General features: G+C 42.2%; 1 protein-coding gene across 1 annotated transcript in view; it reads left to right on the top strand.

The window, feature by feature from the left end:
• Nln (neurolysin) overlaps positions 1-17373 on the top strand; it is an 83706-nt gene that overhangs the window by 34666 nt on the left and 31667 nt on the right. The window contains exons 2-6 of the mRNA XM_048442931.3: positions 831-1087; positions 4672-4820; positions 13564-13671; positions 15599-15701; positions 16278-16438. Of these exons, the coding sequence (XP_048298888.3) occupies positions 831-1087; positions 4672-4820; positions 13564-13671; positions 15599-15701; positions 16278-16438 (778 nt within the window). The remainder of the gene's footprint in view (positions 1-830; positions 1088-4671; positions 4821-13563; positions 13672-15598; positions 15702-16277; positions 16439-17373) is intronic.

Genomic DNA, 17373 nt, shown 5'->3' with positions numbered 1-17373 from the left:
TCTAGTTTATATCTCTGAAGAACTGTGGAAGGAAGAAGTTTTACCACATGGAAAATGCTTTGATCATACCCAGACATTTACTATGTAATTGTAAGCTAGTAAATATGACATTGTTTTTTCTAAACTGTAAAGTTGGGTAAGGGTTGAAGTTGAGAAGAAGAGAAAGAAAGATACACGTACAAGCAAAGTGTCAATATTTTTAATTGGGATAGCTAAGGGAATAAGGACTGGTCTCCTTATTTTTTTTCTTTTATTACAATGTGGTATCTATACTAGATACAAATTACTATTCTTATTTATATAAAATTATGGGGGAGATTAATATCTAATATGAAAGAATGTAATATTCTTTAGCAAAACCTGTAATTTAAAAAAATAAAAAAAATCTATGTGTATAGTAGATAGAAACTTGCAAAGGAGAGAGCAGTTTAATTTTTTATTTATTTATTTATTTTATTGGTGTTTTGCTTGCATGTATGTCTGTGTGAGGGTATCAGATCCCCTGGAACTGGAGTTACAGACAGTTGTGAACTGTCACGTGGGTGCTGGAAATTGAACCCGTGTCCCCTGGTAGAGCAGCCAATTTCTTCTGACAGCTAACTTTCTTCTGTATAATTTCGTATATTGAAGTCCATGTTTGCATAGTAAAAATTCCACTAAAACTATAATTATGCAAGCAAATAGGAAATAACCTTTTCACTCTTTTTTCTTTAGAAAAGGGTTGTTTCTTTTTTGAAAAGTTCTTACTTGCTATCTCATTTCATTATATGTTTATTTTTTGACAGGAAGTCTTTAATTTCTATTCTTTTTTTTTTTCCAATTCTTTTTAGAGCTGGTGGTTCCAGGATTCTGCTCAAAATGACGTTGGGAAGAGAGGCATCTCCTTTTCAGTCTGCATCTTCCTACACGGCAGCTGGCAGGAACGTTCTAAGATGGGACCTTTCTCCAGAGCAGATCAAGACAAGGACAGATGAGCTCATCACACAGACCAAGCAGGTGTACGATGCTGTGGGGACAATCGACCTGAAAGAAGTAACTTACGACAACTGTTTGCAGGTGCTGGCCGATGTAGAGGTGAAGTACATAGGTGGGTGGAGACGCAAGCACACAGTGCTTCCCTGTGGAACCTATAACCATTTCACACTTCCTGTCTGAACAGTCAGCTATCCACTTTGACAACAAATTGACTCTTACACAGGGTTGATTATTGCTTAGAATTAAATTAACTAAGGCATGTGAGCCTCAGTAGGTGCTGCATAGTGTGCACTGTCCTCACCCCACGCTGTGTGCACTCTGCTCACCCCGCACAGAGTGCGCTCTACTCATCCTGAACAGCATGCACTATCCTCACCCTGCACTGTGCACTGACCTCACCCTGCACAGCATGCACTGTCCTCACCCCACGCTGTGTGCACTCTACTCACCCCGCACAGAGTGCGCTCTACTCACCCAGCACAGTGTGCACTGACCTCACCCTGCACAGCATGCACTATCCTCACCCCACGCTGTGTGTGCTCTGCTCACCCTGCCCAGCGCTAACCCCTCACAGCGCTCACTCTGTTCACTGTGAGCACTCTTGTTTCTTTCTGCACATCGGAGCTACCAGAGGTCTGATACTCTCCCCTAGCAATTCTCTATCTTGAAATTCATTCCAATGAAATAATAAAGGCAAGATTCCTATATAAATTAATGTATAAATAAGTACATGTTTTTATATCAAAACCTCAGACACAAGCCCTAAATATCAACTGATAATCACATTATTGTAGAATTAGAGACACCGTTTGATAGCTAGGTAAATGATGAAACATTCATCTTCTGTAACTCCATGTAGCCATTAAAATCTTGGTTAGAAAAGTATATTACAGCATAGGAGAAATTCATACAGAGGGAACCTGTATTTGGGAAACTGAGGCATGAGGATTTCTGAGAGTTTAAAGCCAGCTACTGTTGTGTAGTGAGTATAAAGCTAGATAGGGCTATAGATCAAGACTTCATGTCATAAACAGCAGAAAAACAGCAGACACAGAAGGAAAACTGCAAGATAGTGTTAATATGTGATATCTGTCGTTATTCTCCATGAAAGCAGAGCCACCGGGGTATGCGCATGGATTTAGAGCAATTTCTCATTGAGAGCTGGCGCACATAAGCGTGGAAGATAGTGACGCTAAAATAAACTGTGCAGTGTGGACCTACAGTCCAAGGCCCAGGAGAAGCTGTGTGTGACATATACAGTCAGCCTACTAGAAAATTTCTGCTTTACTTTGTCTTCTGGTCAGGCCCTCATTAGGCTCTATGAGGCTACCTACCAATGGAAGCCAGTGAATCCCAGGTTCACCAACTTCATTTTTGATATCATCCAAAAAACCCCTCCAACTCAGCACATGAAATCACTCATTGCAAAGATCAGTGTCTCAAGTCAGGGGTGTTTACAGTTGGTTTGTCCTAATTCATTTCTGTGTCTTAGATGTTAAACATGTCCTAAGACTTACGCAAATGAAGACTCCCTCTGTTCACCTCTAAGAATTAGATGTATTTCTGTAGGATAGCTATGACTAAACAACCTTGGCTCTGTGTCCAGGCTTCACTTAAAATCATATATATACATTTTATATATTATGTATATTATTGTATATTAAGCATAAAATTGTGTATATAATTTTGCATATGAAATTTTATCTGCAAACTGGGTATCATAAATATTTCTGTGTGTTCTGGAAACTGGAAGGCTGTCCAACCAGTGCAGCTCTAGTAACTTGTGCTTCTGCTCGCCCCTTATTACCCAGTGTTCCCTGCCCTGCACACCACTGTCATAAGGACTCTGGTGTTTTCTCTTCTCTGTCCTTGCTGCCAGCCTCTTCACTCTGGCTAGTGCCTACTGTATCTTCTAAGGCCTGACTGTAAACTCCTGAGTGATGGAGCTGCTTGGCCATTTCTGTCAGCAATGGGCATGGCCAGTCCCTCTTAGGCAGGTTTTTTTCAAGGGGGCACAAACTCATTTAAAAACAGTTCTCTTGAGTCCTGGGTTTCCCAGTAATGGGTATTTAAATGTGTATGGAAGTCTGTGGTATCTCTTCCATAAATTTACCTTTCCAGGTTACCCATCAAGCCTCTGAGAGAGCAGACGTCTCAGATCTAGTGCCCTCTCATCTGCCTGTGCTGGGTGCAGCTGCAGTGGCTCTGAGTCTCATGCGTCTGGCGTCCGCCCCGGGCACAGACAACATTGTTTATAGCTTGGCAGCGGGAATGGAAGTCTGCTTCCAGGTTTGTGTGGTAAAGGAAGGAAGGAAATGATCTTCGGTGTATTGTTCAGGATGGTTTCCAGTTTTAGGCTCCTGTACTTTAAGTCGCTACCTGTTTAGGTTCTTGAGAAACTTTAATTGCTTTTTAGTAAGCAGCAATTGTAACTGTATTATTCCCTGTAGCTCTAAAACAGTGCTTTATGGGTGAAAATTTTAATCTGTGCCACCAAATATAAACGTGTATACTAAGCCAAGTACTAAAATATAATTGCAGAATTTGAATTTTTAGAACTGTATTGTGAACCTGGGGGTATGGCTCAATGGTAGAAACTACACATTTCTTCTATTTCTGACATGTTTTAGTAGCTTTACCGGTAGCCGCGTTTTCAGAGGACTGAGCTAAGTGTGGCAGTATCTTAACTGCTCTCTCCCTCACTGAGTAAGGGATGACTCTGTCTGCTCTGCATCTCTTGTATAACTTTTACCAGTTTATAAAACCGGCACAATTCTGATGGCAAGCTCAGACATGGTGGTGTATACTTGTATTCTAAACACTCAGGAGGCTGACGCAGAAGAATGAGGAGTTCAAGGCCAGCCTGGACTGTGTAGTGAGACTCTGCTGAGAACAGACATAACGCTGAAAGTAGTGAGGGGTCTCCCTTGTCACAGAGTGACACAGCCATCACTGTCTGTAGTTACGGCTGTGTCACTAATATCAATTGAAGTATACGGAAACCCAACAACTGACTTCCCAGCGTAGAGCAGGCCGTCACCATCGTCATTTAACAGGCATACCATAACGTCCAGCTGCTTGCTGGATGTTCTAAAATTATCTAGAATTTTTTGTTTATTTGATCTGTACATTTTGGGCGGAGCCTGTAATTTAGATTAGACTCTGCAAGGAGTCTGTGGAATGATTAAGAATTTCTTTACACAAACTCCCTCCAACTGCAATGATTGGCTGTCCCGGCTGGCTCCCCTGCTTTCAGTGTCTTGTTTTCTAGAGCACAGAGGACCTAAAGTCTCTTCTAAAGTCCTTCTCCACCACAGCATATTGCCCAGTGCCCGAGCCCTTGGGAGCTGCTGCCTCTGAGCCATATCCCTCTCATTGACAGCCCACAGACTCTGCCATCTGTCTATGCACCAGGTCCTTCCCTTCCCAGATCATGACAACTGCATACAGGAACTATGTCTTTATAAGTCACAGTTAATGAGGTATGCCCTGAGTGTGCTCTGAAAGTGTGGAGTGCACAGCCTAACTGTGTTCAGTGATGCCAGGTGGAACAGCCAGCTCGCACATGCAGGACTGCCTCTCGGTAGTCTGGAGAGCCTTTGCAGAAAGCACAAAATTCATCCCAAACAGAGGTATTTGACCTCCTGGCCATTTAACAGGTCCTGCCGTGTTCACAGTGTTCTCTTGCCTCCCCAGTGGAAAGGACCATGCTGGACTTCCCTCAGCACGTGTCATCTGACAGAGAAGTGCGGGCAGCGAGCACAGAGGCAGACAAAAGGCTTTCTCGTTTTGATATTGAGATGAGCATGAGAGAAGATATATTTCAGAGAATCGTTCATTTACACGTAAGTAATAAATTATAATAAATCCCTTGAAAAGGAAGAGGAACAAAACCTATAACAAGAATAACCTGGAGCTACAGATAGAGCACAGCAGGTGAGATGGCTTGCTGCTCTTGCAGAGGAGCCCCATGTGATTTCTAGCACCACGTTGCGTGCCTCACAAGCTGCCTATAATTCTAGCTCCAGGAGACCCCAACCCTCTCCTCTTCCAGCCACCGTAGTCTACCAGCATGCATGTATACAGGCACACACAAATGTGTACATTTTTTAAAAAGTAAGAATCTGGGAGCTGGGTACATAATCGTGGTACCACACCTGCCTTGCACTCTGCTCCCACCCCAGGACTGGCATAGGCAGCTGACCATGTGCAGACCCTGTGAGATGATACAGTCTTTCCGTCATTATGGGCTGATTATCTCAGGCATTTTGTCACAGTGGAAGGCTAAGGAAACAGAGGATGAGTCCTCAGGATGTGTCAAATTTAAGATGTCACATCTCCATCTGGGGGATATCGATAGACCTCCAAATAAATAAGTTGTTAACTAAATGTATGAAAGAAACTGTAGTTTAGCATAGAGCTAACCACAGCACTCTCTTGCTCCTAATATGTGGTTAAAAATACTACTTTACATATGTATAGATGTAGAGCTATCTAATTTAACTGACACCAATCTGTGAGGCAGCCCTAATTCTAAGTAGAAAAACTGAAGGTCAGAAACCCACAGAAATCAGTAATGAATGCTTGCCAGACAGCATGTGGACTATATAAAGCAGGTAGATGCTGAATTCTGTTCTGTACCTCTGGCAGACCTGGTACAACATCAGCATCTAATAAATGTTCATCAAACTAAGAGTCAGTGGCAGATTCAGAAAAGAAGTCTCAGGAATTGATGATGGAATATGAGCTAGTTATGTGGGAAAAACTAACACTGACTCTTCTTCCAGTGAACTGAAACACAATTCCACATCCTCTAAGATTTTGTTTTTGTTTTGAGAATTATTTATTTATTTATTATGTATACTGTGTTTTGACTGCACATATGCCTGCAGGCCAGAAGAGGGCACTAGATCTCATTACAGTTAGTTGTGAGCTAACATGTGGCAGCTGGGAATTGAACTCAGAACCTCTGGAAGAGCAGCCAGTGCTCTTAACTGCTGAGCCATCTCTCCAGCCCCCCACTAAAGTCTTAAACTACAATTTAAATCTTCTAGAACTCAATAGAGGATGGCTTCCTTATGATACCTGGGCAGGAACGTATTTCTAAATAAGACACAAAAAGTGTGAACTGAAATACAAGACCACTAAGCTTTACAGCATTACAGCAAAGGACTTTTATTTATACAGCAAAAAGACATCAAAAGCTAGAGAAAACGACAAGGCATTTTACTAGCGGAGCATGCTAAGTTAGGTGCTGGACCACGCTACTACAGTCAGCGACATTGAGGCATCTGGTGGAAATATGAACAGGGGACTTGGTAACTTGGAACAAATGATAACTGAGCACATGAAAGAGCTCGCTCGACCTCATTAGTAATCGGGGAGATGTAGATGAGAGCCCCAATAAGTTACCATTTTTCACTGATGAAGAGGTCCGAAGATATCTGCTGTCATTGTGGTGTGAGTCAGGGGGGTTGTTCTTGCAGTGCCAGTGTGGATGAAATTCATTAAAAATAGGAGCAATTTATGAACTTGTGAAGACAAATGAAATAACTTAAAATTGATCTTAAATTTCAGGTGACCTGGCATATCCTCCTTCATCCTACCTAGGATTTAGCTAGAGGCCCTTCTGCATTTGTGGAAAGACAAAATTGGACAAATGTCATCATAGCATTATAATGACAAAGCACTGCCATATCCCAGATTTCCATCTGCAAGAAAACAAATAGAGAACATGGGTGCAACAGCATGCTTATTTATAGCACTGAAACCATGGAACAGTGAGACTTGGTCTTAGCAATGCTGAAAGAAAGAAATTGCTGAGTGTTACATACAGCATGTCATTTTGTGCTCGCAGATAAACACATGTTTACACAAGTGGTAAAACTGAAAAAGCTTTATCACAGATTGAGGACATCTGTCTCTTGTATAGGTTGCCCAACATCTGTAAATGCAAATATTATTAGCCAGATTTGATGCCACATGTGTTTAGTCCCAGAACTTAGGAGGCGAGGCAGGCAGAGCTTTGTAAGTTTGAGGACAACCTAGTCTGTGTTGTGGGTTCCAGGCCAGCCAGGGCTTCATAGTGATACCTTTTCCCAAAAAAAAAAAAAAAAAAAAAAAAAGAAGGAAAAGAAGTGTGTGTGTGTGTGTGTGTGTGTGTGTGTGTGTGTGTGTGTCTTAAGTCTTAGTTAGGGTTACCGTGATGAAACACCATGACCAAAGCAACTTAAAGAAAGGGTTACATAACCAGAATCAGAATCCACTGAAGAAAGCCAAGACAAGAATTCAAATTAGGCAGGTACCTGGAGACCAGAGCTGGTGTAGAAGTCATGGAAGGGTGCTGCTTGCTGAATCACTCCTCATGGCTTACTCAGCCTGTTTTCTTAAAGAACCTGGGAGCGCCAGTCGAGGGATGGCCCCATCCACAATGGGCTAGACCCTCCCACATCAATCACTATTTAAGAAAATGCCCCGCAGGCTTGCCTACAGCCCCATCTTACGTAGGCATTTTCTCAGTTCCCTCCTGTTCCATTAGGTCAAGCTGATATAAAACTACTCAGCACACAATATATATACATGTATTATGTTTTATATATATCAAGTGTTGTCAACATCCTATTTCATATTAAAGGATTTAGTGTGTACAACTTATAGATATATACTTTTATTTATTTATAAATATCAAATATTGCTGAAATTTTTAGAATAGTGAATTTATACCCACCAAAAGAAAAACAGAAAACAACCACCAAAAATGAGAAAAACAAGAATTTTCATATCTTATTGGTTAAAATGTTAGCAAATATCGAAAGTCAGCAGTTGTAGGTGAATTTCCCTGTCCTGCCAGCCAGCTCCCAAATCACGACACAGAGACTTATTATTAGTTATGAAAGTTTGACCAGTAGCTTGGGCTTGTTTTTATCTCTTATATCTTTTTTTATTTATTTATTTATTTATTATGTATACAATATGCTGTTTGTGTGTATGCCTGCAGGCCAGAAGAGGGCACCAGACCTCATTACAGATGGTTGTGAGCCACCATGTGGTTGCTGGGAATTGAACTCAGGACCTTTGGAAGAGCAGGCGATACTCTTAACCTCTGAGCCATCTCTCCAGCCCCCTTATCTCTTATATCTTACATTAACCCACTTCTGTTCATCTGCGCACTCCCCTGAGGCTCTCTTACCGCTCTGCATACTGTCTATTCTGCTTTCCTGCTTCCTCTGTGTCTCCAGCTGACAACGCTCCCCTTCTTCCCAGTGTTCTCTCTGCCACAAAATTCCTGCCTAGCTATTGCACATTTAGCTTTTTATTAAACTAATCACAGTGAAATATCTTCACACAGTGTAACGGAATATTCCACAACACGCAGTAATGGTTGAGGTCTTGGCATTTCTCAGTACTAACAAAGGCATCTTAATTGTTCACTAAAAACTAGCAATAAATCAAGGGTTCACACATCTTTCCATCTACATTGGTGATAAAAGCATACAGTTTGTTCATGGTAAGTAGCATAAGCTGTGTTATTCCAGTAGTCTGTTAAGTAAGTAATAAACACAACACACAGGAGGGTGTCTCTGGTGAAATAGAAATAGAATGCTCTATTGTACTATTGTTTGTGTCTCTTTTAACAGCTTCAGGCTTGAGCTTGCCAATTAATCTTAGCCAATTACTGACTTAAAAGAGTTTAAATGTTACAGTGATGATAAATGGGTCATGAGTTTAAGTGGGCAATGCTGAGTGATTGAAGCCAAAGCTTTGTACTTGCTAAGCATGTGGCATCACTTGACCTGCATGCCCAGATCAAGCATACGTACTTTTGACTGGATCTCTCCTAATTTAAACAGGTGTGGAGACTAAGTACCAAATTAAAATTAAAGAACCAGTACCCTAAAGCCATAAACAAAAAACTAGGAACTAGGTACAAAAGTCATTACAACTGTTCCCTTTCTTTAGCATGCCTTTTTTTAAAAAAAAAAATGTTAAAGTATGTAAGTCCACTGACAGGAGAGATGGCTCAACAGTTAAGAGTACTGCTCTTCCAGAGAACCCAAATTTAGTTCCCTGCACCCATGTCAAGTGACTTCCAACCACCTGTAACTGCAGCTCCAGGGGAGCATGATCCTCTGGCTCTCTGACTTTCCTGGGCACCTGCATTCATATGTACATACCCATATGCAGACATACACACATATAATTATATATGTGTATATATATCATATATCATATATATCACATATATCATATATATATATATGTGATAAAATAAAAACAAACCAGAAAAAGACAAACAGAAGAAAAAGAGCCAAAGAAAAAGCTCAAGAAGCACATATAAATGTAAAGATACACATTCACACACACAGAAAACTCATAAAAACATAAGACTGGAAACTATAATATATATGTACTGGGCATGTAAGCTTAAGAAGGAAGGAAAAACAGGCGTTGGCTAAGCATTATGAGACAAGGAACCTCCAAAACTGCTATTGTGTTCCTATTCTGTTGGCCATCTACTGCCTGTAGCTGTCCTTCCCGCACGGCCTTGACTCTTAGCTGCCAGAGTATCTTCTGCTCCTGTCTGTTTCTGCTTGAAAACCCTGTCTTCCTTCCCTGTCTCTTTGGCCTGCTTCTTGGGCTGTTCCAGGATTTTGTTTTGTCTTGCCGCCTTCGCAGCCCAACATGGCACCTACAGCGCCTTCTCCGCGCCCTCGTCCTAGGCTATTTTTAAAGTGTGTCTAACCCTTTATTGCCAGTATGTCCACTGCTTACAATCTTATCAGGCCTTGTCAGGTTCTCAGGAACCCAGCTCTAAGACACCGACAGCATCTACCACGGCTTGGTGCCCTTGCTTTAGTTTTTTTTGTTTGTTTGCTTGCTTGTTTGCTTTTTGACTCTCTTGTCTAAGTACCTAACCTCCCCACCCCACATAGAACATAATACTATCTGTTAGTAAATTGTTTTGATTTGCATATGACTTAAAGCTCTCAGAAGCTGTTTATTTCTCTGGAGTCTGAGAGAAATAGGGACTCAGCAAATGTATGCTGAATGGACCACATGATATATTCTGATTATAGTTTCTCCCAAAGAAATGTGTCCCGTGTAGTGTGTGCTCAGTGTCCTCGTGTGTATTGTGTGATGAATCCTTGGCATGCCCTGCGGTGGAGCGTGAGGCACAGCTGTGGTGCCATGTTGGTCATCAGGAAGGTGGTTGTGCATTCCTCCAGCCCAGGCGTTCAGACCTCTACCTCTATATTTGCCTGGAGCTTGTCTCCCTCAGGTCTCTCGCTAATACAGTAACTGTCACTGGTGAGGGGTGGGGATAAAACTGCACATGGAGGAAACAAACAAGTTCTGTCTCTATTTTAGTATGTGCAGTAGGCCCCAGTACACATTCTGATGTCTTCAGTGTAGCAAATACAGTTTAGAATCCATTTTTTAGGGAGCATTCAGAACAATCTTCAGAGTTCTTTCAGCATCATAATTTCTTCTTTTTATTTTTTGGCTGTCCTGGAACTCACTTCACAGAGATCTGTCTGCCTCTGCCTCCTGAGTGTTGGGATTACAGGCATGCACCACTACTGCCCAGCATAAGTTTTTCTCTAATCATTAAAAAAAAATCACACACACACAAAATTCTCAAAGCAGGCATGATGGCTCATGCCTTTAATCCCGGCACTTGGGAGGCAGAGGCAGGCAGGTCTCTGTGACTTTGAGGCCAGCCTGGTCTACACAGCAAGTTTCAGGATAGCCAGGGCTACATAGCAAGGCTGTGTCTTAAAATCTTATTTTTATTATGAGGCTTTAAAGAATTATAATAAATTAAGGGTGGTGATGGAGTAATAAGGAAAAATCAGTAAACTAAGCATTTTAGGAATTTTTCTCTGCTGTTTTTCATGTTAGACATCTGTGAGGTTAAGGGAAAAATAAATCCTGCCCCTACAGGTAAAAGTAAGGGTGCCTACTATCAGATCATGCAAATCAAATGTTAGATGCCTTGAAGAGGAGAAGCTTTGCCTGAGGAGCCCCATGAGGCTGCTGTGGCTCAAGGGATACAGGTCTACAGAACAGTCTAGAGTAGTGGTTCTCAGCCTACGAGTCGCGACCCCTTTGGGGTCAAACAATCCTTTCATGGGGGTCACTTATCAGATATTTACATTATAATTTGTAACTGTAGCAAGATCACAGTTATGCAGTAGCAACGAAACAATTTTGTGGTTGGGGTCACCACAGCATGAGGAATTGTATTAAGGGTTGCTGCGTTAGGAAAGTTGAGAATCTCTTGTTTAGAGCATTGCAGCTTTCCATTTAGCGGGTCCTCCTGTGAGAATTCAACTGAGGATTATAGAGGCAGTAATACCGTGAGTGGCTGGAGCACAACAGTGAGCTTAAGCAAGTGTACTTTAGAAGGGCCTCAGTCTACTGGGTGGTGGGGGCACACGCCTTTGATTCCAGCACTCTGGAGTCAGAGGCAGGCGATCTCTCAGAATTCGAGGCCAGCCTGGTCTACAAGAGCTAGTTGCAGGACAGGAAAGCTACAGAGAAACCCTGTCTCAAAAAACAAAAAACAAAAGAAGGACCTCAGTCTTCCCACAGGCCTGTGGAAACTTCTTGAGACCTCGGAGTCAGTGGGTCTGGTTATTGAGTCAGATTTTTGTTCAGTATCATTTTGGTTGAGTTAAGTATCTTAGTATGCTAATTGTGATGGTTCGATTAGACCCAGCTCAAGACTGGTTTTCCTCAGAACATCCTTCAACCTGTTTTCACTTTTATTGCTCATTCTGAGAGTGTGTGGTGTTCACTTTCATGTAGTCTCTGACGGCTACACGTATGCTTGAGTGTGTCCCTGCAGATATAGACATGCAGGCCTACCATGAGAACTCACAGGAATCCAGTACAGCCATGGAGTAGCCATGAATGCCACTCACAGCAGCTGATGAAACCATGCTATTAGCTCTTGTTCCAAGCTTAGAACCTAATGTCTCAGCTCTTCAAGGGTGGGCTCTCTGCTGTAGATCTCAAAGGGTCCTTAACTGTATACCCAGCTCTTGCCAGCCTGCTCACCATACCACACATGGTATGGCCTGGATACTCCTTCACCCCCACCCCGCCTCACAGCTTGCAGTGTCATGCCGTCTAGAGACTCCTGTTGCCATGCTCACACTTCAGGACAGACTTCCCGGCGCTGCCGAAACCAGCCCTGATGAGCCCGCTAACGACATCCGCATGAATGGGATTTGAACTGCTCACCGTCCCTGCGGGAGCCAGTCCATAGCCACGCTGTCTCCCCAGACATTCTGGGTTTCTTCCCATTGCAGGCACCTGCGACTAGGATCCCAGTGGGTGCCAAAACCAGCTTAGGAGAGTTCCAACTCCAGCCGTGCCCACAAGCTCACAATTCCACAGAGACACAAGGGAGGGGAAAGGGAGTTTAACTCTCCTCACCCTCTCCTGAGAATACACTCAGGAAACATTGAGTAATGCTTTGAGTGCTTTGGCCCTGTGATACCGATTCTTTGTTGATAGGCAAGGTGAGATCCTGGTTCTGTTCTGAGTGGTGCTGAGCAAAAAAGTGCAGCTGTTTACCTCCTGTCACCAGCCAGCCGTCTCAGATGCCGGTGCGAAAACCAAACACCATTCATTTCAGCATCTAATCACTGGGAAATTTGGCACACTCGGAGACGGGTGGCCCTGGTCTTTCATGGAGAAAATGTCCAACTGACAAGAGGTCTGTAAGCTCCGGTGACAGACGGCTCTCATTGTACCCCAGCCAAAGTGAGTTCTTTGTACCTGCTGAGTCTGTCTGGAGCCGCATTTCCTCCCAGGGACCATGAGCTGACCAGCCACCTTAGATACACCCCACGTATCCCATAACTTGCTTTGGATTTTTTGGATTTATGTTGTCTTGACTGGGGAAGTTTTCCAGCCTCCTCCAGGGCCTTCAGAGTTGGAGGCGATCAGCTTCCCTTCCATTTTTGTGGGGTTCTGACTCATTTTCCCCAGGTACTTGTTCATATGCAGCCGGCTGCAGTCCCGTGATCTCCCTTGCCAAGTGACAGGAAGGTATTTTTGAAGTATTGGAACCTTTTTCTAGGGTTTTATCCAGCTGTCCTTGTTTGCTATCTTGGCAAAAGAGTCCTCCCCTGCATTTGTGCAGAATTCACCCCATTATTTCTCTTCCTGCATCTCAAGTGGAACCAGGTTAACAAATGATAGAATATTAAATCCAAATGATTTGCAATAAGAAATCTGTTGTTTAAAGGTACATTGGTTATAAAGACTGGTCAGAATGAGACTATGCAAATGCATCTATTAGCACATACTTTCCAGGTCCTCTGACTCTAGTTCTGAGGCAGGGCAAGGCTGTTCTGCTTAGCTTTTGACTTGGTCAATATTTCTGTTTTAAATTAGCGGAAGCTCACCAAAGCATAAAAGAAATTGGGTCTTCAGGAGGGCCTGCCCCATAATCACCTATGTTTCATGGCTCAGTAGAGACGATGAATGCAGTACGTTGGCTTTGACCTGGGAGTTGATTGTTTGGCCGTGTGCTATTAGAACAGAAATGACTGACATGATGGTTGATTTCAGGAAAACTGTGATTTGGAGAAGATAAAGCCTGAAGCCAGGCGATACTTGGAAAAGTCAATTAAAATGGGAAAGAGGAATGGACTCCATCTTTCAGAACAAGTACGAAATGTAAGTTTATGTTTCTTTTTATTTATTATTAATAAATGTTGTTCTTTGACAATGTACATATGTGTAAGATGTATTTTGATTACTCTTTCACACACATACTCCCTCTTATCTCCTTCTACCCTATTGTTTTCTTATTTGAGGAAAAAAATGCAACAGAACCAACAAATAGAGATGAGTTTTAATAGAATAGCTCATGATGAAAATCCATTTGTAATATATTTGATATTAGGTTCTTTTTTAATATTTATTTTTTTAATTATGTGTGTGGGTGTATATGTGTATGTGCTGATACCCACAGGGGACAGAAAAGAGTTTCCGTGCCCTGGAGCCGCAATTACAGGAGTGGTTTTTGACGGCACAATGTGGGTGCTGGGAGCTGAACAAGGATCCTCTGGGTGAGCAGCAAACACTCTTAAGCACTGAGTCATCTCCTCCGTCCATGCTTCAACTCTCAAAACTTCTGCTAACCTCATTAGTAATCGAACAACTTATAACTTAATTGTCTTCCCCCCAACACACACACCTTTTCAAAAAAATAGGATCTCACCGTGTAGCCTTTTTTGACCTGGAATTTGCTATGTAGACCAGACTGGCCTCAGACTCAGATCTACCTGCCTCTGCCTTTAGAGTGCTGGGATTACAGATGCATATGCCACCATGCCTGGCAACCTTACTGTTCTTTAATTGTCTCCATTTTTTTTATTTAATGTATATCAGGCTTATTTCCTTTGTTATGTTTTACATTCTTAAAAAGAAAATTCCAGATTTCAGTAACTGGTTGTATTCTCCCTCTCTTGATCACACAGAGATAGGACACTAGAGTTTGAAAGCCAGTATTTAGGATAGGACACCCTGTAATTAATACACACCCCTTACATGAAGGAGATTAACCCCTAAAAAGCTCTGCTCAAACATTTTCTAGTATGAGTCAAATCAAGACTTCCAAGTTCTGTGATAAATTCATCTGCTCAATTAACCTCATTCTTCTTGGACAGGAAATATAACCCACGGCTTATTTCCAGATTATTCCTTTGGTCTGCAGAGCTGGAAATAAGTCTGACAGATATCCTAACCAAGTTTTATTTGGTGACTGATGTCATCCTGAAGATAGTATTGAAGGTGCCGTGGAGATGCCAGCGCCTTTCTCCACTTGAGTGCCCTCTTTGTTTCCTGGTCTTTCTGATTCAGTGGCTGGTGGCCCTCACTTGCCTCTTTGACTTCCTGGTCAACCCTCCGTTCTCTTGGGATATCAAAATTGTAGTAGTTAAGCCATGATTGACTGCAACAGAGGCCCATTTAAGCAACTAAATAAGTTGGTAGGTTGTAGAGGTAGATGGCCAAATCGAAACCCTGTCATTCCAGACACACATGGAACTGTCTCTGGGTCTCAGTGCCCCACAGTATATCCTTTGCCAGAGTCCCACTCTGAGAACTACTTTGTGTCAAGTAGACTTCGTTACCCAGTATTGTCAAAAGAATGAGATTATCTTATATTTTCTCTTGTGGTTCTCTATCATCTCCCTGGATCTCCTACCCAGTGCTTTTACAAACTTGTTAGAGAGGTGCCAGACGTGGGTTATTGGAATCAGTCATTACCGCAGGAAGATGATGCAGTGACCTATTGGTATAGAGGACACAATCCTGGGATGTTCACTATCAGGTCCTGTTTGAACATGTGGCTGCTGTAGAACAGGAAAGCGGAGAGACTAGGGAGGCAGCGGGTGTGTTCTAGACAGTGTTGAGCAAAATGTACTTGGGCAGTAGTGCACGGACTGACAGCAGCTGCTTTGCAGGGTGCATTTCTAAGACAGGACTTCTGAGAGAAGACAGAATTCCGACTTCGTGCATCATTGAAACATGTTAGCCGGTAGCAAATGAAAATGAAAGGTTCTTTTTATTGTTAATGCTCTATCTATCTTCCTTTCAGGAAATCAAGGCAATGAAGAAAAGAATGAGTGAGCTATGCATTGACTTCAACAAAAACCTCAATGAGGACGATACTTTCCTTGTATTTTCCAAGGCTGAACTTGGTAAAATTTTGTTGTTTTGCTACATTAGATTATATCACCTTGCAGATTCCAACCTAAATTAAAATCCAAGGAATTCTTTTAAAAATTATCTAGTATTGGGGCTGGAGACATGGTCTACAGTTAAAAGCACTGGCTACTCTTACCGAGGGCCCAGATTTGATTTCCAGCACCCACATGTTTATCTTTCTTAGTAACTTACACTGGTATTTATTTAATAGCCTTCAAACCTTGACAGTTTTTCTGTGTCTCCATGTCTGTCTCCAACACTGTAAACTAGTCTCTTATTCTGGGGTCTTTTATTTTTTGGCTTAATCCTGCCTGCTAAAATAAAACCATCTGCTCAGGTGCCCTGAAACATGTCTGTTTCATATTGTCGTTTCCTGAGCCACCTGGCCCCTCAGTGCCTCCCCCACTCCAGGACAGTCTGAATAAGACCATACAGTTGTCCTCTAATTCCAGTTGTCCTTGGATTTCAGTTACCACAGCAGATCCCTCGAGCTGCCTAAAAGCACTGTGCCCATCCTTCGTGAGCCAGAATGTGTGGGAAATTATTCATGAGAAAATGGCTTTTCGCAGGTGCTCTTCCTGATGACTTCATCGACAGTTTGGAAAAAGCAGGTGACGACAAGTACAAAGTCACCCTAAAGTATCCCCACTATTTTCCTGTCATGAAGAAGTGTTGTGTCCCTGAAACAAGAAGGAAGATGGAAATGGCTTTTCACACGCGGTGCAGACAGGTACCATAAATGTCTTTATTTTGATCCTAATTGAAGATATTAAGGAAAAGATGTACTTCGTTTACCAATATCAAAGTCAGCTCATCTACTGATACCCCTGTTTGCATGAGCTTGCCTTTACTAATTCCACATACCTGTAAGACTTTTAGCCTTTTCATGTCTTCATTGTCAGTTTGCTTGGTGTGCCACAAGCTGGAGTGTTGTGGTAAAAACAGAGCAGATAAAAACAAACACGGAGTTGTGCTCATTTTCTGCATATGCTGTCCTCAGCAAGTAACTACACCACAAAGAGGATTCCAAAGTCCACATTTGGGATACATAGTGAATTCTAGACCTGCCAGGGCCACGTAGTAAGACCTCATCTCAAAAAGAAGCAAAAAAAAAAAAAAATGTATTTGTGTGGTGTGGTATCCCTAAGTATACAGATACCAAATAGGAACTATGTTGAGAAAAGTCTATAAAAACAGTTTTAAATATAAAATACCATGGTATGTCAATTTATTTAAACAAAATACTATAGGCTGGATAACTCAGAAACAAAAGAGATTTATTTTTCATGATTTTGGAGACAGGAAATCCAAGATGCTGTGTACTCACAGGGAAGAAGGAAAGACCCTTTTTTAATCATGAGCACAAGGCAAAAAACCTAAGCTGGTTTCTTCTTGCTCTCCTGTGAACCTCTGATCAGTTCGTGAGGTTAGTACAGAAAGATCCCATCTCTTAGGACCGAGGCAAACAAATTAGTTTTCAGCATATTTTAGAGGAACCTTCAGATAGCAGCACGTGGAATTAAGTGTGTGTACCTTGTTCTGGAACCATCACAACACCATCCACAGGACATTTTCACACTCTGGAACTGGAACTGCATTCATAATAAACTAACTCCCCATCCCCTGTCCTTTCCATGTCTGTAAGCTTGATGGCTGCAGGAAACT

Source organism: Myodes glareolus, chromosome 15 (assembly GCF_982192425.1).
Source record: "Myodes glareolus chromosome 15, mMyoGla1.1, whole genome shotgun sequence".
Lineage (NCBI taxonomy): Eukaryota > Metazoa > Chordata > Mammalia > Rodentia > Cricetidae > Myodes > Myodes glareolus.
This window is presented reverse-complemented; position numbering and strand designations above follow the sequence as displayed.